Source organism: Staurois parvus, unplaced genomic scaffold, assembly GCF_062004578.1.
Source record: "Staurois parvus isolate SC_StPar_1 unplaced genomic scaffold, SC_StPar_1.0 ptg000011l, whole genome shotgun sequence".
Classification (NCBI taxonomy): Eukaryota; Metazoa; Chordata; class Amphibia; order Anura; family Ranidae; genus Staurois; species Staurois parvus.
The window spans coordinates 25,511,042-25,534,690 of NW_028317807.1; the positions used below are offsets into that span (position 1 = coordinate 25,511,042).

General features: G+C 40.6%; 1 protein-coding gene across 4 annotated transcripts in view; it reads left to right on the forward strand.

Moving 5' to 3' along the window:
• ARMC8 (armadillo repeat containing 8) overlaps window positions 1-23,649 on the forward strand; it is a 182,637-nt gene that overhangs the window by 76,388 nt on the left and 82,600 nt on the right. For 2 of the 4 annotated variants that reach the window (XM_089671757.1, XM_089671765.1), the window contains exons 8-13: window positions 3,440-3,515; window positions 5,299-5,389; window positions 7,658-7,718; window positions 12,197-12,397; window positions 15,591-15,740; window positions 21,014-21,109. In XM_089671757.1, coding sequence (XP_089527883.1) covers window positions 3,440-3,515; window positions 5,299-5,389; window positions 7,658-7,718; window positions 12,197-12,397; window positions 15,591-15,740; window positions 21,014-21,109 — 675 coding nt within the window. The remainder of the gene's footprint in view (window positions 1-3,439; window positions 3,516-5,298; window positions 5,390-7,657; window positions 7,719-12,196; window positions 12,398-15,590; window positions 15,741-21,013; window positions 21,110-23,649) is intronic. The other 2 variants (XM_089671774.1, XM_089671785.1) reach the window with 1 other exon arrangement.

Genomic DNA, 23,649 nt, shown 5'->3' on the forward strand with positions numbered 1-23,649 from the left:
ACGTGTGCTCTAGAGAATGTAATTCGCCAAGTCTCTTGAATACCCCATGCATGAGCACAGGATTTTGTGGTTAAAATTTTGGTCTGCTCCTGCTTGTCAAAAGTTTCTACTGCGTATGTCTTTTGACAGTGAATGTCTGTTTGGGGAATCCCTTGATGAATTAAGAAAGTCATGGGGGGAAAGGTAATCCTACTCCACAAAAAAAAAACCTTTCACTCTTACAGTTGCTACTTCTGCTCAGCAAAGTGTTTTTAATTTTTTTTTCCTTTTGGCTCCCCCCAAGTATCAACCTGAAAACCAAGGCGTAGTGCCTTCTTTTATGACAAGCACTGGTCTCCAAAGTCCACCAAGCTTGTCCAAAAGCCCTCCCACCCTCACAATGAAAGGGTGCCCCCACTCCCAAGAGTTGTAGGTCGTCAGTTGGCATTTGTGCCAGTCTGGATCCAAGACATCCCAGACCTCTGGGTCCAATCTGTCATTTAAAATAGGTAGAAAATAGAATTTTTATCCCTGCCTCCTTCAGTCTTCCAGCTTCAAATCAAAAGGAGGCAGATTTAATGATAGCCCTGCACCAACTTCAGGCACAAGAATGGCACAGGGATTGTGCCCCTCAAGACCAGGGAAGTTTCTGATAAAATTAGACATGCAAGTTACCTATCTAAACATCCCTATCTTCCCTTCACATCAATGCTTCCTGTGTTTTGCTGTGGAGACTAACATTTCCAGTTTGTAACACTACCATTATTTAGGCTATTCTCTGCACCCCGAGTGTTCACAAAAGTGCTTGCTTCATAACTAACTTTAGAAAGTTTGCTCTCCAGTCCTCACATCATCTAGAGTTTTCCTTCCACAGGAGAGTGTTACTTTTCTGTAGTCCCACGTGCGGACCCTCAGATCAAAACGACACCCTTAGTTTGCTTCTGCATGAAGGTTCTAGGTTGGATGATGGCCTTCTTCAATGCAGTTCCCTTTGCCCAGTTTCACTTCAGACCTATTCAATCCAACATATCCTCAACTTGGAACAAGCAAATCCAATCTTTGGATTGCCCAGTGTTTTTTTCCAACCAACTAAAGCTCTCTCTAACATGGAGGTTCTCCAGTCCTGCCTGGAATTGGTAAAGTCATTACTTCACATGCCTGGGAGGTGAGGACAACAGATGGAAACCTTATAGTGGGGTGGAGTTTACAACTCCCTGACTGTCCACGGGACATGGTCATTAGAAGAGTCAAGACTTCCCATCAACATTCTGGAACTGAGAGCAATCAGATTATCTCTTCAAAGACTGGAAAAATCTTCTGCAAGGTCACCAATCACAGTGCAGCAGTGGCCTACTACAAACAAAACAGGATTGCACCTGAAGTCAAGCAGTCCTAAAATAAATCAGTGTAGTATTCCACTGGGCAGAAAGTTACATTGCAGCACTCTTGGCCATCCACATCCCTGGACCCAGCAGAGTGTCCTTAGCACCAAAAGATCTTTTATAATTACTGAAAAAGGTGGGGAAAACAAGATGTGGGCATACTGACCTCCAGGCTCAGCAACAAAATGAGGAATTTTGTACCCAAGATCAGGGATTCTGTAGCCTTCGTAGTGGTTGCTCTGGTTATTTCTTTCAATTCAAGCTGCTTTATGCTTTCCCACTAATGAAGATCCTTCCTCTAGAGGAGGTGAGGGTTCTGGTGATACTCGTCATACTAAATTGGCCCAGAAAGACAGAGCATACAGACATACTCAGACAAGCCTTTGCCTCTAGCAAACAGACTAAATTTGCTGGTCCAAGGCCCCCTATTCCATTCTGCTCCTCAGTTGCTGGCTTTGACATAAATGACAGGAGTATTTGTGATTCTGTATTATTTCCACTTTAATCAAAGCAAGATTTATCATCCCTTTTGGAAGGCTTTCTTTGCCTGGTGCGAGGATAGGAAGCTGAGCACCAAGGAATTCTATACATTACTACTAACACTATATCACTCATATTTTGACCTTTCTTCAGTCTGGCCTTAACCAGCATCTGGACTTAGGTACCCTCAGGGGACAGGTTTCTGTCTCCTCCATTTTATTAAAGAAACGTCACAATTCCTAATCTAGACTTACATCTGTGAGATGTGTTTCTGATAGACACAAATACAACACCTCCTGCGCTCAGGGACCCAGATCAGTAGAGAGCCGATGGAACATATATGATGGGATATATGAAAGTTCCTCCAAAACCGATCAAAGATTATGCGACTCTAACACGAAGCTGGGGAAGCTCGATACAAACTGTAGTGAAGAACAAAAACAAAGCACACCAACCTTGTGCATTACCTCAGTAAGCAATTGGTAAATGTATTGATTTAAGAAATATACTCACAAAAGTAGCAATATAAAAGGCATATAGAATCCAAAATTGAAGCACTGGATTTGGAGACATGTGCGAATCCCATCGAGAGGGGAGACTCCCAGGGTAAAGCTGACGCGTTTCAAGGGTTGGACCCTTCTTCCTCAGAGCTCTTGCTACTTTTGTGAGTATATTTCTGATGTGGTCAGGGCTGTTAGGGTCTACCTTGTAGCCACAGCCTTTGTTTGCAAGATTGAGTCTTTTTGTCCTGCCTGTGGGCCCTCATAAAGGGCTTCCTGCTTTGCCATTGCCAGGTGGATCAGGAACTTGTTGTATCTTAAGGGCTTTTGCCCTTAGGGACATAAATCTTTCCTCCTTATCGGAGCCCATTCCTCCCGGACTGTTGGCTATTTTCCAAGTTCTACCAGATGGATGTTCAGGTCTCAGTGGATGTGAGATGCAATGTGCTTCAAGTTATCTGAGTGTTTTGTTCTTTAACAATCTTTAACCTTTTGTTTTCTTTGGCTTGTTGACACTTCTGTTTGTTATGTTGTAGTTCACCCCTTCAAGGAGAAGAGGGGGAGGAGTTTGTTTTCTTTTTTTACAAAAATGTTATACTTACCTGCTCTATGCAATGGTATTGCACAGAGCAGCCTCTTACCTCCTGTTCTGGAGACTCCTGCTGGTGCTCTCTGCTCCTTTTCCTCTTTTGAGTGCCACCTCTGCAAGCCGGCTGCGGAGTTGGCACCTGTGCGGGCACGCTTCTGAGCCAAGCTGTGTATGTCTATAGACACAAACACAGAGCGGTACGGCCTTTTCTCCCAGCTCCCTACTTACAGGATTTGACTGACAGCAGCAGGAGCCTGTGACTCCTGGTACTCTGATTCCCCCTGTGAAAAGTGGACTAGAGAGCGGTGAAGCTGCAGATGGGACAGCTCTGGATCGGAGAGGAGACATGTAGGTGTTTAGGGACAGGGGAGGGGAAACAGGTTTTGGAGCGTTTTAACCTTATTTCTTAGAGTGCATTAGGGTAAAAAATGTTTAGACTTTAGAGCCACTAAAAATGTAATATACTGTATGTATAAAATCACATATGTGTTTTTTTTTTTTTATGACAGGTACGCATGCAAGCATTAAAGTGCTTTTCTGTTTTAGCGTTTGACAATCCCCAGGTATCAATGACACTTGTAAATGGTAAGCAAGCATTATTTTTTTCATAATGTTATTATATAGTTCAGTTATTGCTTCCCGTGGTGTTTACATAAAATTCTTCCATACTGAATGAGGTATAACATTTTGCTGCATGCCACTTAGCAAGCATAGTGGATCAAGGAAACTGGGCTGTGTTGGAGTTTGTATGGTGCATACTTCTGTGTAGTCACAGCAAGAGTCAACGGATATTGAAAGAATTCAGAAGCTTTTTTTAAAGCTTGTCTGTGGGTATAAGCTGGGGTCATGGGTCTTCATACAGCCTGATCACTCTGTTGGCTGCTTATTGACCCCATCATCTTCCATTCTGACCCCTGTCCTCTTCCCTTCTTACCCCTGTCCTCTTCCCTTCTGACCCCTGTCCTCTTCCCTTCTGGCCCCTGTCCTCTTCCCTTCTGGCCCCTGTCCTCTTCCCTTCTGGCCCCTGTCCTCTTCCCTGCTGGCCCCTGTCCTCTTCCCTGCTGGCCCCTGTCCTCTTCCCTGCTGGCCCCTGTCCTCTTCCCTGCTGGCCCCTGTCCTTCACCCTGCTGGCCCCTGTCCTTCACCCTGCTGGCCCCTGTCCTCCACCCTGCTTGCTCCTATTCACTGCCCTGCTGACCTCTCTTACTTTGCTCTGCTTACCCCTTTACTTTGCCCTGCAAACTGCTGACACTATCTCCTGTGCTGCTGACCTCAGATCCTATGCCCCCCTGACATTTTTTACTGCACCCTCACATCAGACATGCTAGATCTGGCCCTCTTGTAAGTTTTAATGCCAGACAAATTTGGATGATCTGCGGAGTGAAGGTGGAGGAATTGGGGTGATCTGAGGAATTGGGGTGATCTGAGGTGTGAAGATCCAGGAATTGTGGTGATCTGGGGTGTGAGTGCAGGATTTGGGGCAAGTCTGAGACTCACACTTTATTTCCATCTGTATAATGTATTTTGCAGAGCAAGTAAAAAGATGCATTGAAAATGTATGTCAGCACAACACCTGCTAAATAAATTGTAAATTGTAGAGGCAACACTGTGGCTGGTTTACAAGCATTGCTCATCCACACATTTAATTCTGTTTTTGTATACTTGAAAAATATATGCTAAAGTGTATGGCGGGGCAAAGTAGGGAAACAACATATGCAGTGCATATTTTACATAATTGCATATTTGTTGTGTCCCCTTCTTCTTTTTTTTTTTTTTTTTTTAAACACTGCAACTACAAAGTTATCTGTTGATCTGCCAGAACCCTTGTGCTCTTAACTTTCTTTTGGGCTGACGACACAGTGCCTTTTTTTGCTCTGAAATTGCAAGCATTGTAGTCAGCTCCACCTCCTGGACTACAGAACTCTGCCTGTTCTCCACCCTTCTCGGTCTCTCTACACATACATTGATTTCTTTCCAAGTAAACAATGTTGCAGCCTGGAATCGTAAGAGCCTGCCCACATACTATAGGGTAAGGGGTCTTGGGAAATGTATGTCTGATGGCATGCTTATGTCAATAGGATCTGAGCTCCCAGCAGCTGCCCGTGCAAGACTTTTAAAACCTGGGGATCACATCTTGAGGGGTAATAAAAGTGGGTTCTTGCTACAGAAGCAAGTCAAAAGAAGAATATTATGCGGGAACATGATCTAGAGGGGGAGAGGGCAGTTAGTGGGTGCATTGGGTAATGCTTGAACATGAAGCACTCTTTAAGATAGCAGTATTTAACTGGAGATTTTGCAAAACTGATGCTAGAAATAACGATACCCAGAAGATGCTGAAATTTAACAGCCTCTTGTTTTTCTTTTACAGTGCTGGTTGATGGGGAACTATTGCCACAAATCTTTGTAAAGATGCTACAGCGAGACAAGCCTATTGAAATGCAGCTAACAGCAGCAAAATGGTATTTGCTGACAAAACATTTATCAACAGATGACTTTTGTTATAGTTCTTTTTTTTCTCCATATCCACCATGTGAAATGAGTAATCAATTTTTTCAGTATGAGCAACTTGTTTAAATTATATGCAGTTGTACTCAATACATGATGTGTTGCTACAGTTTACTAAAAATATGCAGTTAGAATAATATCCTTACAAAATGGGAAAAACATGAAATTCCATGCTATAAATACTTATTTCAGATGTAGGAAATTGCCTGTTTTTCAGACTGTATAATTTTTATAAACTAAAGACTCTGCATTGCTCTGCTTGCTGGTTTCCCTCATGCTGAGAAAACGGCAAGGATCACAGCCCAGGAATAAGCAAGTATGCTTGGTCTTTTCTCCTGAGCTGGTACATATACTGTAAAAGGACAGATTTACATTTTTAATGAGGCTGTATGTGTTCAGTCCCAGGATGAGGTTAACTACCCATACACAGAAAGATTGGGCTGCCCAAATAAACTTATTTTGCCACATCTGTAGAATTGGGTTGATTCTTGGAACATTAGAACTAGCGTGAAGATTCTTTTATTGTAAAGGATTCATATACTGGCATCAGAATGACCAGTAACAGAAAATCTGCATTTAACTCCAGTATTCTTATTGTAATGTACATAGTGTTGATTAGGAGATGTCAGACCTGCTGTATTGTAGTTTTTGTATACAAAGTGCCAGAATAAATGTTGCTTTTTGTAGGATGTATTGAAGCTTAACTGCTGAAAAGACTGGAGAATGCCACATACAATGCCACAGACAAATTTTAATGTTTGTTGTAGCGTATCCGTTTCTAGCATAAGACTAAAGGTGGAAGCCTAAAGCAAAGCAGCCAGTTAGGAAGACTAGTAAAAGTAAGTGTATAAAAGGGCAGTAGTGGGTGCCTACATGTAACTATGGAACTAAAACTCCTCTTCATTGTGCCCCAGGAGCCCTTCCATTTCTGTAACTCAGATCCTAGGGTACAGAAACCAGAATTGTATTAAGCTGTGTACACATGTCCAGGAACCGCCCAACATTCAAACCATCTGTAGCTGTCCTTTCGACAGAACATGGTCTTAGGACTGGCTTTTGTCGAAGGGATAAGGTGGTGTTATCACTTAGTACAGCGATCTTTTTTTTATTCATTTTTTTTTTTTTTTTTCATTCAGCCGCTGGGCTGTGTACCAGGAATTAAGAGTACCATGCAGGTACATCAGTATGAATGCATTATCAATACTCTGCAGTTTACAGATAGCTCCAATGAAGTTACTGGTGTGACACAGCCCATAAAGTGCATGATTTTCAGTTATCTTTACTGATTTACACCTGACATATTTAGTGTGGTTTTCTTACACAGGTTAGTTAATATGGGGAAACATTTGCAGACTCCTGGCCATCACACCTATGTGAGCTGCTTGAGCATTCCATCCTAAAACCATGGGCATTAATATGGAGCGGTTAAGTGGAGTGGATGACCTGGTTCACAAATGACATTTCACTTCATCTCAAAAGTTTTCTATGGGGTTGAAGTCAGGTCTCTTGTGGCCTACTTGAGTTTCTTCATCAAACCATGTTTTTATGGAGCTGGCTTTGTGCACAGCCTTTCTGGAAAAGAAAAAATCTGGAAAAAATCTAAAATGTCTTTGTATGTAAAATTAATAGTATCCTTTACTGGAAACTCCTTAATGCAACAATTTGGAGTTCTCAAGAAGTTCTCAAGAAGCAGGTATCCATCAATGTCAACTGTAAATGACTCTCTACCTTCATTGTAGGCAGTATAAAGAGAGTGATGTCTTTCTATTGAATTGTTGGGGCTAAAGCTCTAACTAATGCAGAATCCCAAATGTTTAAATCATATTTGTGAACAAAGTGGTTTAATCTCCAGTGCAGTCTTTGCCAGTCTACTTCTTTTAATGTGCTAATGATCTAAGCAAGCACAATGTGATTCACTGTTTTTCTAAGTGATAATAGTAGTAAGCTCCAAGGATCAGGCCCTCCTAACCCTCTTGTATTGAACTGTATTGTTGCTGTATTGTCTCCGTTATATTGTAAACCGCAGAGCAAACTGTTGGCGCTATATAAATCCTGTTTATTAATAATAATAATAATAATAATAATAATAATAGTACCATCATAAACTGGTTACCCATTTATCAAATTTGACATCAATGCAGATTACTTGCATATTAGCCTTATTTCATGTTGGTACAAGCGTAAGACCGAATGGTTGCAATCACTTTTTTTTTTCTGTGCAGCTTAACGTATATGTGTCGATCAGGCGCTATTCGAACAGATGACAACTGCATTGTCCTGAAAGTAAGTAGCTGCGTAATCTTCACCTGTCGTGGATGATCTTGAAAATACATACTTTTTTATATTCTGCAATATTATCACAAGCAAAAAAAAACATTGCTTTACAAAGTTCAGTTGCTCGAGCTAAACCCATCCCTTGTCAAACTTGGCAAGCAGTGTCTGTAGTGTTGTGTACTAAACTAACAATGCTTTGGGAGTTTTTTTTTTTTAAAAAAAAGCTTATGTAAAACAGGGATTGTATATGGGAGAAATACAGATATAAACTTGTAGGCTTTAATGTCCACACCCACACATACAGTTATGGCCAAATATTGGCACCCCTACATTTCTGTCAGATAATGCACCACTTTGCCCAGAAAATCGTTGCAATTACAAATGTTTAGGCATTCTCACATTATTTCTTTTGTTTGTATTGGTACGACACAAAAAAGTGGAGAAACAAAAAGCCAAATCTGACAAATTCCACGCAAAACTCCAAAAATGGACTGGACAAAATTATTGGCACCTTCTAATTGTAAGAAATAATTGCATTCCAAGTTTGTGATGCTCCTGTAATTTGTAATTAAATTCACCTGTATCAATTAACAGGTTCTGACAATACAGAAATCACACCGGCAACCAGTTAAAATGGTGAAAAATTTACTCAACCTTTCCGTTGTGTGTCTCTGTGTGCCACATGGAGCGTGGAGAAGAGCAAGAGCAGCAAAGAATTGCCTGAGGATTTGAGAACAAAAATTGTGGAAAAGCATGGACAATCTCAAGGTTACAGGTCAATCTCTAGAGATCTAATGTTCCCATTACTAATGTGCGCAACATCAAGAAGTTTACAACCCATGGCACTGTAGCTAATCACCCTAGACGTGGACAAAAGAGAAAACTTGGTTGAAGATTGCAACAAAGGATTGTTCAAATGGTAGATAAAGAACCTCGATCAACTTTCAGACAAATTCAAACTGACATTCTGGCACAGGGTACAACTGTGTCAGCTTGCACTATACACTGCAATCTGAATGAAAAGGGACACTATGGTAGGAGACCCAGGAGGACCCCACTGCTGACACAGAAACATAAAAAAGCCAGATGAGAGTTTTCCAAAACGTGCCTAAGAAAGCCAAAATCCTTTTGAGAAAATGTGCTGTACACAGTCAAGATAAAATTTCAGCTTTTTGGTAAAGCCCATCATTTTACTGTTTTCAGAAAAAGTGGTGAGGCCTTTAAAGAAAAGAATACAGTCCCTACAGTCAAACATGATGGAGGTTCACTGATGTTTTGGGGTTGCTTTGCTGCTTCAGAGGCATTGGATGTCTTGACCGTGTGCATGGCATTATAAAATCTGAAGACTACTAAAGAATTCTTGGGTACACTGTAGGGCCTAGTGTCAGTAAGTTGGGTCTCCGTCAGAGGTCATGGGTATTACAGCAGGACAGTGACCCAAAGCACACGTCAGAAAGCACCCAGAAATGGTTTAAGACAAAGCACTGGAGAGTGCTGAACTGGCCAGCAATGAGTCCATATCTCAATCCCATAGAGCACCTGTGGAGAGATTGCAAAGAGCAGTTGAGAAAAGAAACCCTTCCAATCTGAAAGACCTGGAGTAGTTGCTGAAAGACGAGTGGTCCAGAATTCCAGTAGAGGGGTGTAAGGAACTCATTGATGGTTAGAGGAAGCGATTTTATTTTAGTTATTTTTTCCAAGGGGTGTGCTACCAAATATTAAATTTGAGGGTGCCAATAATTTCTTTAGCGTACATCATGGGACACAAGAGGCTATTCATGACTATGTGGGTTATATGCCACCTATAGGTTAATGGACACTGGCCGACCAATCGGAGCAGAGACCAACAGCACACTGCCCTCATTGGCAACTGGAAGAATGACCAAGCAGATTTTTCAAAGAAATACTGCAAATATAAAACTTACCATTCCCGCCCTGAATCTCAACAGTCCAACTTTCACCCATCGCGGCGGGATTTGCCATGCAGACCTTCAAGGACTCAGTCCCCATAATGTGGGGCCACTACCTCGGACCTGTACAACACCTCACCGGAAAACACCTTGGTCAGTATTATACTGCAAAAGGTTCCGTTATGCAGGGTCTAGCTCCGTAAGGCTACATTACAAGCAAAACCCCGAGAATTCTTCACCTTATCTAGCGATGCTCGGATACCACACATTTTGGCTAACAGCTTTCTAAATGGATCGAAATAAAGTCCTAGATTCTCTAATGGAACCATTCTGAACCTTCAGATATGCTCCCAGAGCACATGCAACACTTTCAGTGAACATCCACCTTACAGACACTGGCGAAAAAATGTAAGTACTTCCTGTGTAGGAGGGGTTATATAGGGGAGGACTTCCTCTCTGATTGTCCAGTGTCCATTCACCTGTAGGTGGCATATAACCCACATAGTCATGAGTAGCCTGCTCTGTGTCGCGTGATGTACTCAAAGAAATTGATTTTACAGGTAAGTATGTAGAGAAAAAATCCAGTTTTTGTCTAGTCCATTTTTGGAGTTTTGCATGGAATGTATCCGAATTGGCTTTTTGTTTCTCCACTTTTGTGTCATACGGATACAAACAAAAGAAATAAACATGAGAATGCCTTAACATTTGTAATTGCAACAATTTTCTAGATGAAGTGGTGTATTACCTAACAGAAATGCAGGGGTGACATGTCTGTGTGCGTCCATTGGCTGGCAAGGTTTCTGTGCTGAGAGCACACTCACTCTGACATACTAAACACGAAGGTGCCTGGTATGGATTGGGGGGGGGGGGGTGTCATGTTTTTGTTTGTTTTTTTTTCCCCTAATTTTTAATTGCCTGCATGTTTTGTTAAAATTGAGCAGGCAGCCGATGAGCCATCTGCTGACAGCTGATGAGTCATCGATTGTTAAGGATGCGGCGGCCGGCTTTCCTAACAACCAGCTACCATGCGATAAATTATTGCTTGAAAATATGCAGTAATTACTGCAATACCAATATTTTACTGCAAGAGTTATTTACTGCAACATTCTTAGTGAATTGCACGTTTGCAGGAGATTTACCACATTTTATTTATTTATTTAACACTTAGTCAACCCCTTTTCATATTTTCTAAAAAACTTGTGGCAAAAAGACATTTTCCAAAGACCAACTATGCCTTTCAGAAAATACCTTGGCGTGTTTGCTTTCCAAAATGGGGTCATTTAGTGGGTGTTTCTACTGTTGTGGTTCTCCAGGGCCTCCAAAGATGTGATAGATAGTTAGGAAATTAGATTAGTAATGTATGCCCCTGGGATACCTGGAGGTGCTCCTTGGATTTTGGGCCCCTCTATGCATCCCTGTTATTAAGTATGACACGTGCGATAGCCCCATATTTGGGAGGTATAGCAGAATGTGTTTTGGGGTGTAGTTGTAAGTATGCCTGTGTTGTGTTTGAGAAATAACTTTTTAAAATTACAAAAAAATATCAAGTTTAAAAACTCACCATGTCTCTTACTAAAATACTTACTCTCTACTTTCCAAAAATTGGGTCATATTGGGGGTATTATTGTCCTGGCATTTTAGTGCCTCAAAGTATAACTAAAGGCAAAACATTTTTTTTTTTTTTTTGGATAGAGTAAAGAAGGGTTATAACCTGTCAGTTTTTTTGTCTTGTCTTTTTTTTTTTTTACTATCCATGTCCCATAGGGAAGATTTTGCTTCGGTTCCTTTCCCATAGCCAAAACAGGAAGTGAGATGAAATCCCTCGAAAGTGAGGGAATCCCAGCGTGTCACTAGGTTCACCAGTTCTGGTGTTCCCATTGGAAGATTTCCTCTCTATTACTGTTGTGAAATCAACCCCAATTTTTTTTCCATGATACTTATAGCGATAAACAATACAAATGGGGTGAATCTCCCGAGTGAGGGCACAGACCACAATAAAATCTGACAGGTGTTCTAGTCCATCTCCACTCTATCCAAAACTAATAATGAAAAAAAAAAAAGTTTTTGTGACATTTCAATACATTTTCAAATATGTATACCAGAGGTTGTAGACTTTATAATATTTTCCTACTTACTAAATAATATACACTGATTTGGGTTATTTTGCCAAAGAAGTATAGCAGAATACATTTTGGCCTAAATTTATGAAGAAAGATTTGCACAAATTTATAACCGAAACTAAGAAAAGTTTTTGGTTTTTTTTTTGTTTGTTTTTTGTCTTTTTTTTTTTTTCCTGTTATAGAATAAAAAGTGGTGATTATATACCATCAAAAGAAAGCTCTACCTGTCTCAGAGAATGATAAAAATTATTTTGGGTACAGTGATGTATGCTTGAGTAGTTTGTCATTTAAAATATAACGGCACTGAAATCTGAAAAATGACCTGGGCAGGAAGAGATGAAAGTGTCCGGTCCTGAAATGGTTAAACAAAATAAATGTTCTTTAAAATGTTTCCGTAGAATATTGGTAAATGTTATTCCATCACTAGGTTTAACTGTGCTGTATCTTTCTGTTTCAGACACTCCCCTGCTTGGTTAGAATGTGTAACAAAGAACGCCTTCTAGAGGAAAGAGTAGAAGGTGCAGAAACGTTAGCCTATTTAATAGAGCCCGATGTGGAGCTGCAAAGGATTGCCAGCATTACAGATCATCTCATCTCTATGCTTGCTGACTACTTTAAATATCCCAGCTCAGTCAGTGCCATCACGGACATTAAGAGGGTGTGTATATATGACTGGTTATTTAGTTCAAATCAATTTTGATGTTACGTGGAACTCACACACAAGATGTCTTTAATAGAGTACATAACTGATTCTGAGTGAAAATGTCTCCTAGAATTTGAATGTGTGTTGAATGTGATGCGTTGCTTAAGATTATATGAAAGGGCCCAGCTGTTTTAGTTTATATTACCTAGTAACATATGTCTGGCCTGTGGGTGTTTTTGGCTACATAGTATCATAGTTTTGTTTATTTAAGATGTCAAACTATCTGAAGCTATATATTTTATATAAGTAGCAAATGCTGAGTATTACTTTTAGCTTTAGTTTTAGGTTTGTTGAAGTTGCCTAGATACAGCAGTAGGCAGACTGAGTTGTGTTTTAACAAAGCATTGGCAAGAGCAGTAGTGATGGACGGTAATAGCGGTCAAAGTCAAACCACTAAAGTTTGCATGAAATGGGTTCTATGCTGTGCACAACTAGCTTATTATAGCACAAATATACTGTATAATAAACAAACCCTATACAGGAAAGCTGTTATGATGCTAGGCTACTGGACACAGAATTTCTACAATTACTGTCCCACAATGCATCACATTCTATGAATGGAGGTGGAGCAGTTGAATGACGGGGCCTCCATCGCCAATTCACAGAACAAGATGCATTATGGGACAAAATTGTAGTTCTGTGTATGGCAGAGAGGCCAGAAGGGTGTAGGCCAGTGAACAACTTCTCTCAGTAGCAGCTGCTGATAACCCCTTCCTGCCCAGCTTTGGTGTCATCCCTTTATCTGATCTACTGTGCCCAGAAGGCAAGAAGATTTGAAAGAGCACGCGTGATTGGCTGTCACAGTGTTCAAATGATCGAGAGCTACCAGCTCCCATTCATTACTAGAGACTGGGAGCTCTCTTCAACAACTGTCACTTTGATGGGAGCTTGCAGTGAGTGCTTTCTCAGTACAAAAACCTCTGCCGCCCCTGGACACATATGCATGTTGCGGCAAAACCCAACCTCTTTGCTGCAACACACATGCATTACGTCAGAGCAGCAGATATAAAGCCACTCAGGACAGTATATGGTGGCTCTAAAGAAGGCACAGCAAGGAAGATTTTTATTAGAAGTAGCTGCCTGCAGGTAATGGAATACATACTATTACACATAACTAATGTGTTTGGTGCTGTATCTCTACTCTCCTCCTCCCCCAAAAAATTTACTAAACTTTAGCTTTAATAATTGTATATTTCCATCCCTGGAAGATTTGCAGCTTCACAGATCAGCACAGTATCAGACAGGAAGGTACATTTTAGGTGCTTTCTTTTACTTCCCCTATGATCTGATGTAAAATTCATGTCATGTGGTCATGCATCTGTCACCATCTGAATCATATAGGTTTACAATTGAGAAACGATTGGCTACCTCGTAAAGTCTGTCTAGGCATATATTGCTAAGTCTTAGCCCATAGGAACTTCTTAGTAGTTAGTGGTTTGTACTGTGCATGCACTCCTTTTTTTTTTCTAAGTGCCGGTTCACATATATGCTGATTGGATGTTGTTGGAACTGCATCCAAACTGCATGACATGTGAAATAACATTTCTTCCTATGGTGCCTGTTCACATATGTCCGGTGCACTGGCAGTGCGGATGGATAAAGTGTCCTGTATGATTTCTGAGCATTTCTGGTTCGGTTCAGGTGCGGATTAAAGGCTAGTGACTTCTAAGGGAACGGTTTCTAAACCGCACATGTCATCAGTTGTGAACAGGATAAAGTCCTGACCTGAACTTCATCTAAATCTGTCCTGAACCTGATGTAAACCTGACCTGACCGCTGAACAGCTACTGTGCCAATTAGCTGTGAAACATAAGCTTCAATCTGCACCGCACATCTGTGAATCCACACTAAAGCATGTGTAAAGGCAATGTTTTTTAGTTTTCGATAGAGTAGGAAAGGATTTGGTTTTCTATCACGTTTTTACTGCTGTCTATGCCTCTGCAAAGAAGATTCACTTGTCTGTTTGTCCTGGTTACCATTTCTCCGGAGACAAAAAGTGAGAAGAAATAAAACATATCAGGGTTGTTACCAGAACAGGACATGAGGAAGAATCTTCCAATGGGCTCACCTTTTTCAGTGGCAAATGTACAAGAGATTTCCCTCTCTCTTCCTGTTGCTTCTCCAAGACAAGCAGTGACAGGAAATCTTCCAAACAGGATACGCAGCAAAAAAACTAAACAAAACCGAAAAAAAGGTTTTGGCTGTACATACATTTTAATTTATTGAAAGTGGTTCTAAAATCCAAGGATTACCTTCCCCTACCACTAAATACTTACCTGTCTCCTCTAATCAACCTGGCACTGTCCTGGCTGCAGGTCCTTCCCCTTCATGTTCTGGTCTCACAGGAGACTACAGGAGCAGCGGGAGCCAAAGGCTTCTGTTCTCAGTTAATTCTGTGAGAAAGCAGTGGGGAGCATAGCCAAGCCATAGTTTTTCATCTAATAACGCACACAGCCCGGCTCGGGAGTGCACCCGCATCGGTCCCGCCTTTGCACACGGCTTGAAGAAGATGCAGACAGTGTCAAGGGGGAACCACTAAAGAGGTAAGATACTGCTCTGTGCAATACCATTGCACCGATCAGGTAAGTATAAACCTGTTTTTGATTTTTAATTTGAAAAAAAAAAAAAAGCTTTAGTATCACTTTAAGGGTCAGCCCACCATTATATAAATGCAGGATAGTTGAATTGCCCACTGGTTTCTTGTATCTTTTGAACACTGAGATCTCAGCACATAAATTGGTCCACCAATCTTTTACCGCTATAAGGGAGTCTCATTAATTATATCAATGTTTGTCATAATTGGAGCTGTTTTGGGCAGAGTTTGCTGCCGAAGCCTACAAAAAACCAGCTGGTAATTCAGCCCACTAGTGCCTGCTTACAACCTAAATAGCTGTTTTGGATAATAATACATTTGTAAGCATATTCTCATGTAAGTGGAAAGAAAATAGGCAGTTCCTCTGCACTTGCATTGAATTGTTTCCTTGCTGTAAATTCTGTGTGTCTGTTTTTCCTAAAGAATGGAAATCTCTTCATTTTCATTGGTTTATCAGTTGTGTTGCACTGCATGTAGGTTTCTCTTTAACTCCCATGTTTCTGCTCCTTGGTTAGAGCAAACCTGTCCTCTTTCCCCTCTTGTTGTACACTACAGCAGCAAGAAACGGGGCAACTTTGCACCGAGGAGACAGACTCAGGAGGGGCTATAGACGAATCCTACTGCACTGCAGCCTTTCTTACCTTTCCATTGTCCCAAATGACTCCGCAAGCACAGCTTGTCTCACCCCCATCTCCGGAGTCCAAAGTGAGTATATACTATTTGTTGGTAGGTAGGTTCTAGTGTGTATTTTTTTGCTTGAGCATAGAAATGTGGCATTTTGCTTCCTGCTGTAAAGAAAAAAAAATGCACCAAAAATAGCTTATTGAAGAGGTCTGATGCATATACAGTACAGTAGGGTCCAAAATGACCAGGTATACGACACCAAGTTTATTCTGAAGCTCAAACAATATAATATTTTAAACTAATAGTACTAACTAATAAACAAGTTGGTTGGTATATATTCACAATCAACAATTTTTCAAAAAAAATAATAAAGGAAATACGTTCTTGCTAATGTACTTGTACTCTGTTTTGGACTATACTGTATTAGAAAGTTATTTTGGAATTCCATTGGACCAAGCTTTTCTCTACATGTTGCTTGATTTTTGTATTTGATGGTTTTGTCACATTGAAGCAATTATAAATGGGTTAAAGTGCACCTGTGCCCATATTATGGTCAAAATTTAAAGGATTCCTTTAAAAGGTCACCTTTGGGAACATGTTACATGTTCCACCCATTTTTAGGGTGGAACATGTAACATGTTTCCAATGCTGCAGCCGCCATCCAATCCCCCCCCCCTCCCCCTTTGGCTGTACTTCTGTGGATCACAGGAGTGCAGTTTGTTCTGCATCCTGTGACTCGTTTTTAGCTGACAGTGGACTGACAGTCACCACGCTCTGCTCAGAGTTGCTGTGAGAACTCAGTAGTCATGTGATCGCTGAGTTCTCACACTTAGCGCCAGTGAGGCACAGATGCAGCATCGGATCTATGCTGCATCCACCTAGGTAAGTATAATTTAGAAAAAGAAAAAAAAATACCGTAATTCTCGTTTAAGTAAATTGAAAGAACTTTCTAATTTAAGCACATTTTGTATTTTTTGGATAGCATTTGTAGCACTCTGCTCTTGTTTGTTGGCTGAAATTGCTCTTTAACCACTTCTGCCTCTGCAACGTACCCGTACGTCACCAGGTTGAAGTGGTTATACTGTGATGATGCCTACAACTACAGGCATCATTCCGGTATCTATCTTTTTCTGACGGCAATGCTATGTATTGTAAAAGCTATCCTAGTGGGTCCCTGTCTCCAGGTATCTTCCTGGGCTCTCCCGGTCCACCAGGGAGCCCAGGCCTGGCTTAGCATAGAGATGATGAAGGACCAGAACGGCCCAGACCAACTCTATGGTATAAGAAACTGTAAGTGATGAGTATTTGGTCACTTCCAGTTTCGTCAGGGTGTAAACAACATCTTTTATATTCACCAAACAATTGGGTATTATGTTGTGTTTTAGTATATTTTTTCCAAAAAATTGGGTTTGAAAAATTGCTGTGCAAATACTGTGTGACACAAAAAAAATTGCAAAACCCACTGTTTTGTTATCTAGGGCCAGGGTCGGCAACCCATCGTTCGTGGGAAGCTGACGGGTAGATCACGATCAGGGCTGTGTTGATGCTTCCCCCAACCTCCTCTGCTCTCCTTTTAATAGCAGAGACAAGTGAGAGGCAAAACAGTGCTGGATGGAGGGCAGGAGTACAGGAGCTGCTTTGGTTAACTTTGCAAGTTAACCAAATGGTGATTGGTTGCTAGGTGGTCCTAGTAATCAATCATCAGCTTGTTAACATGAAAAGTTAACTCTGGCAGGTCCTGCTCCCACTGTCCATCCAGCACTGTTCTGCCTCTGACTCTGCTCTAATGAACAGCCGATGTAATGTAGGAGAGATGTACCTATTCACAGATGAGTGTTGTGAAGGGGGCAAATGTCACTACTTGTGGGGGGACAGAGAACACTTCTTGGGGGGGCACAGGACACTACTGTGGGGGGCAAAGGGACGCTATGGGGGGTTCAAAGACCAGTGCTGTGATGAGGGTGCAGAGGACACTACAGTGGGGGGAATGAAGGGGGGAAGAGGACACTGTTTTTGGGTACAGGACACTATTGTGGGAAGGCAGAGGACACTATTGTGTATGTGTGGAGGAGGATGATGTGAAAGGGGGCAGAGGACATCACTCTAGGGGGAATAGAGGGATACTACTGTTGGGGGCGGAGAAGACACTACTGTGACACACTGTGTTCTTCTTGCCATCTTTTTATTGGGGGCTTGATTTGTTCTTTTAAAAAACAGGGCGACAGTGCACTCCCTTCGGGGATCTTTGGTTTCCCTCTTGTTGTTCAGGCAGATCTCAACCTCTGAAAGGTTGCCTTCCCCTGCTCTAGGGCCTCTGCTTAAAAAAAAAAAAAAAAAAATATATATATATATATATATATATATATATATATATATATATATATATATATATATATATATACACACACATACAGACATACACACTCTGTTTGGGGTTTCTAAGTATTTTTCCAGCAGACAAATGATTTTCACATGTCAGATCTGTCATGTTCCTATTTTTTGATTTGCATGCACTGACAGCTTACACTAACAATTTTAGCCCTTAGTGTTGAATTGCAAGACCAGCATAGCAAAGTTCATGTTTGGGGGGATGTGTGCAAACTAAATCACAACCCCCCACCCTATCTACTTTATATCTCTCAGGGACTCAGGCAATGAGATGAGTCTGCGTTACACTGCCTACTGTGTCCGTAATTGCTTAGTTATTTAAAATGACTTGAAGAACTTCTGACTAAAATATTCTGTTCACAACCCAGGATAATTAAAAATTAGCATATGATTTAAAAAAAGAAACACAAGGTTACATATAATGAACATTTCTCTGCCTCCTGATTCTCTCAGTCATAGAAGCCACCCTTGCATTAAAGACCAAGACTGAATTTTAGCTGAAGGTTGCAAAAAATTAAATCTGTGAAACTTTTTTTATCAAGGGTTGTCCTAGATGCCCTGTTTATGATGCACATGTTCCAAATTTGCACACGTTTTTCTTTCACAATGTTTTTATTGAAGAAATAAAAAATTGTTTACGGTATACAAAATGGGTACAGGTCTGCAAGGCATACAGCTGTGTATTTCACATTCAAAAATTATACAAATCGACTCAGAATGCAATGATAAAAAGTACAGATATCAAAACCCCCTATGCTAAAAGTCAAGGAGGCAACTTACAGTGTTAGAGACAGTTGAATACCTCACGTAGCCAAGGTTCGACTTGCCAGAGTAATAAACCATAAGATAATCCAAAGCAGTATTTAGTGTCAAGTTACCAGACATCTGTATTGCGAGGTACATGTTTAGTTTTAAAAAGGATCGTTGAACAATCCATCTTGTCTATTGGCAAGCGTAGACCCAGTCACAAAACAGGACAGATTGGTGTACATAAAAATAAATCCATAAAAAAGTGGAGGGGGTGATGTACCTGCCCGGAAAGGGGTAATGACAATGCACAAAGTGGAAAGAAGAGAAAAAAGGAGAGAAGATGGTAAAAAGAGGAAGGGGCGGGGATGTTGTGTCCCAGCAGGGGGCCCTTGGCAGATATAGCCTACTTGTCACTATATGTTATAGATCTGGAAAATGAATAGGAGGTCCCATGAGCAGGAATTGGTCTAACGAACGTTGCCAGACATGTAGAAATTTATTGTGCATGTTGGTGAGAATCACTGTAAGGTTTTCATTTACCAACATGCCATGCACTCGTCTTTTCACTTCATCAAAGGAGAGGGCCAGCATTTGCCATACTTTGGCGATCATCTGTTTTGTGGACGTATGCACACATTTTTCATCTGTAGGGAGGTCATTTGTTTCATGTTTTCTGGAGGTGCACATATGTTTTAGTTAACTAGGCTTTATTTAGATGTATCCCTGTTAGTTTGCTTTATAACTGTATTTGTTGAACAATTTGTATATCACCCTACACTGTACTGAAAATAGGTTTTGGGTGGGCTTAGCCTTTAAAGAAAGAATGGGGAAAGTGATGTGTCTGCACACACTTGCAACAATCTCCCAAACATTTGTGATGGCCAAATTCTGGCTTCTTCTGACAGGCAAAGCTGTGGTATTTCTAGGTGGTGTTGGCTCTTGCAACAAAACCTCACACACGCATTTTTATTTCTCCCTCTCTGACAGGCAGTTCTACTAGCCATTAGGAAGTTGCAGGAGGCAGGAAAGGGTAGCCAAGCTTTGGCACCATCAAGAAGTGCCCATTTATTGCTGCTGTAATAAGGGAATTTGGTAGATTGCTGCAAGCATGGACAAGCATTTCATACCTGTAGCACTTTTTCCCATGAAAGTATTTTAAGTCTTCCACTGTAGCCACATACAGCGTATAACAAGGCAAAATTAAAATATAAAAAATCATATGCAATGATTACATGCACATGTCCCTGTATTTTTTTTACCTTTTTCCTGTATGTACAGAAAAATACCTCTTGGTATGTCAGGAATGCACTCATTTCTTACTTTCCTCTTGTGGGCTGATAACACACAGAATTTTTGTGGAGCGGCACCAGATCTGCCAAGTTTTCTTTTGCTAAACTACTCATTCCCCAAATTGTAGGCACTAATTGACTTGTAGGCTCAGGGTAAAAACTAATAGAGCTAAATCTTTGAGCAGGAACTGTACAAAGGATGCTGGGCAGCTCTGATTTTTTTTTTTTTGTTTTTGTGTTTACAAGATCACTTTTTTTAAATATATTAGTTTATTTGACAGACCAAAATTGAGCAAATAGAAGTTCATTGTTAAGCTGTCCATACATTATACAATTTTCTTGTTCAATTTCCTTTAGATTTACCTTCAGCTATGTAATGCAGAGGCCTTCCTGATTACACACATATTGAAAGTGTTTAGGTTTGTCCTCATATTATATGGTTTTGGTAAATCCTAAAGGAAAATTGTATAATATATGACCAGCCTTAGAGTTTACATACAATATAAGGTGTGCTACGGTGGTTTCTCAGTTAATTTGCTCACCTGTGATGATAATGCTTGAGAGGTCGCTTTGCATGCCCTTCACACTAATCAAAGCTTTTGTCTTACTAAGTTAAGCATAGAAATTTTCTTTCTTTTAAAGATAAAATTTAAATATGGGCTTGAAAGTGGCATCTATTAGAATTAATTCTTGCAACAGATTAAATCAGATTTCAGTTACACACAGTCCCCACCAGCAGAGGAAGTACATGTTTATGCTCTGTCATCTTCTAAACAGACTGTCTAAGCCTCTCTGGTTTTATTACACAATGATGCTTTTTAGCTGTTACAGCTGTTTGTGGGAGCTTTGCTTTTTTTTGAAGTGTCACATAGATTGATATTAACGCATGCAGTTTGCTTGATGTAACTTCTTTCTTTTTTACTCCAGCTCGATCATGATTTGAAACACGCCCATGAGTTGCGACAGGCAGCCTTCAAGCTCTACGCCTCACTGGGAGCCAATGACGAAGACATCCGGAAGAAGGTGAGTCTGGGAGAGGGGCGACCCGCGGTCCTGTCAGCCAGCAGACAGGGTGTGATGCCCACCTGAAAAAGAGTCGCAAGGAAGAGACTTTAACAATGACTGTCTTGTTTAACGCCACAAGCAGAGACTGTGAGGGTTAATGGAGCAATGAATGAATGAGGCTGTGCCTTTTGGCTTGATTTTTTTGCCTTTAGAAACCTAGCATAGCGTGACTGTCAGAGGATGACCAACACATTGCATTCCATTACTGTCTTCAGCTTTTAACCTTGCGCATTACGTATGCATGAGTTCAAATTTAGTCTGTAGAAGGTCAGGTGTCTAGTGTTCTTAAAGAACTACCAACAGTGTCATAAATGTCCAAAGCTGCTTTTGCAAATAAAACACCTTTCATTAGCAGCTGGGCCTGCAGACCTGTGTGTTGCATTATCTTCTTTTTTTTTTGGTTATCTACTCTTCGTTCAGGTAGATTGTGTGCCGTAGGTACAAGTTAATGGACAAAATGTATTTTGCATACAGCAACAGAATTAAAAAAAAAAATGGTTCAGATTCTTTCTCCTTCTGGTCCAGGAGAGACCCCAAACGGTGCAATATTTTAAGATATATTCTCCTGGATTATGTTCAAAGCATGGGTGAGTCCAACCTTTTACCCTTTTTTCACAGAAGGTCACATAATTTATTTATTTTTTTTGTAGTTTTGATCTCTTGGGTTAATTACAAGGCTCCTAGCTGCTTATGGTGGCAATATATCGTTCAGTCTTTGTAAACAATTTGCATAACTTGTGATGATCAGGTGAGGATTAGACTTTGCTGGGAGTTCCATGTGCAGTGGTACCCAATGCTGTAGCGCATGGTAAACGCTCAGTATCATTTGCTGTCATTCAGGCCAAAACTTTCAGTCCACCCTTAGCAGCATATACTTACCCTTCTTTTCTCCCCCTCTAACTACACCCTTCCAAAAAACAGCCAATGAAATACCTGGTACTTCTGGCTATGGAAGAGCAAGTAACAGCTCTGAGCCAATCAGTGTTGTCACAGGGAGTCCATAGCCCTGTATGAGTTACAGCTCTTGTGTCGCATATATAAGCAAGGTAAGTATGTGCGCCTGTGGAGGTCTGAATTAAAGTGAACTTTATTTTTTTTGCCCATGCACTTTACGGTGTGCTCATTTTTAAACAATAGCAATATGTGAGACCTCTTGGGTCATTGCAAATATTGCAGAGGTATGCAAAAACATTAGTTTAAATGTCAGGGTAGTGGTGTGCACCCTGTAGTAGTGCCTAGTCTATAGTCATTTCTCACGTGTTAAGATTATACATTGAGACTGTAAGTCTGCATGTCCGTTATCTGTTAAAAGAAAGGTTGTGTAAGATTTTGCATTTACATCCAATGGACCTTTTATCTCTGTACAGCATAAAGGCATACATTTTAATTGCTTGACATCGATACTCTAATATTACTGTCCTGTGTAAGGTGAAACTTAATTTCTAGTTTTTCCTTTGTTTCCTATACTATAATCCTATAATAGTTATAGATTGCAACCAAATTATATCAGCTTCCATTATATTTTAACATATATACACAGCCCGTACACTTTAAAGGATAAGTTCACCTTTTAACAAAATATATTAAATGCACAATTTGTTGTAGGTAAAAAAATGTGCATATATTACTTTTTGTTTCTGGAGCCTGTAAAGCATTGCAACAGTGGTCAGCAGATAGCTAATGCCATGCAGGTCTCCCCCAGACCTGTCCGTATATCTGCTTGTTCGTACATACTGTATGGGAAAACAGATACTGACAGGAAGGCTCAATGAACTACCACGGCACTGTGAAGCACCGTGGTAGTTCATTGAAAACTACATGCCAACAGCTGCAAAGGCTGTTGGAGCTTGCAGTTTTTCCATTCACAGAATAATGTGAATGAGTGACAAGGGCGTGCAGAGGGGAAGATCCCCCGCTAGTTGTCACAACGGAGATCGGGGGCAGGGGCCAGTCCATTTGTTACACTCTGAATATGGGTGTAACATATTATGAAAGGTGAACTTCTCCTTCACGGTGCTTATGGCCCATTTAGCGGGTATTTTTTAGTTGCTGTATTTGATAAAACCCAAAGTATGCTCTCAATTTACGCAAACTTGGTTGGCATTTTATATATAGATGTAAACAAAATGCACAAGTTCATCAGATTTTAGATTTCCTAACATGATTTTCACAAATGTGCTCTGTATCAGCACTGAATTGATATAGTTTAGCAAATTGTTGGTAAGAGATTTGTACAAGTCTTTTATCTATCTATTGTATTAATACCTTATCGCTGTAAGTAGAAGTCTTGTTCAGACAGACTGTATTACTTTTGATAGATAATGCAGTATTATGATGCTTCCCTTTGCAAGGTGTTTGTTTAAAATAGATACACTGAATACTGTGTTAGACACTTCCCCATTCCTGCTAACAGAGAAAGATCAGACGCCTGCTGCATAACCATTGTTTTAGATTTGTTTTATGTCTTTGGGGTCAGATGAAAGCAACTATTCCCTAAA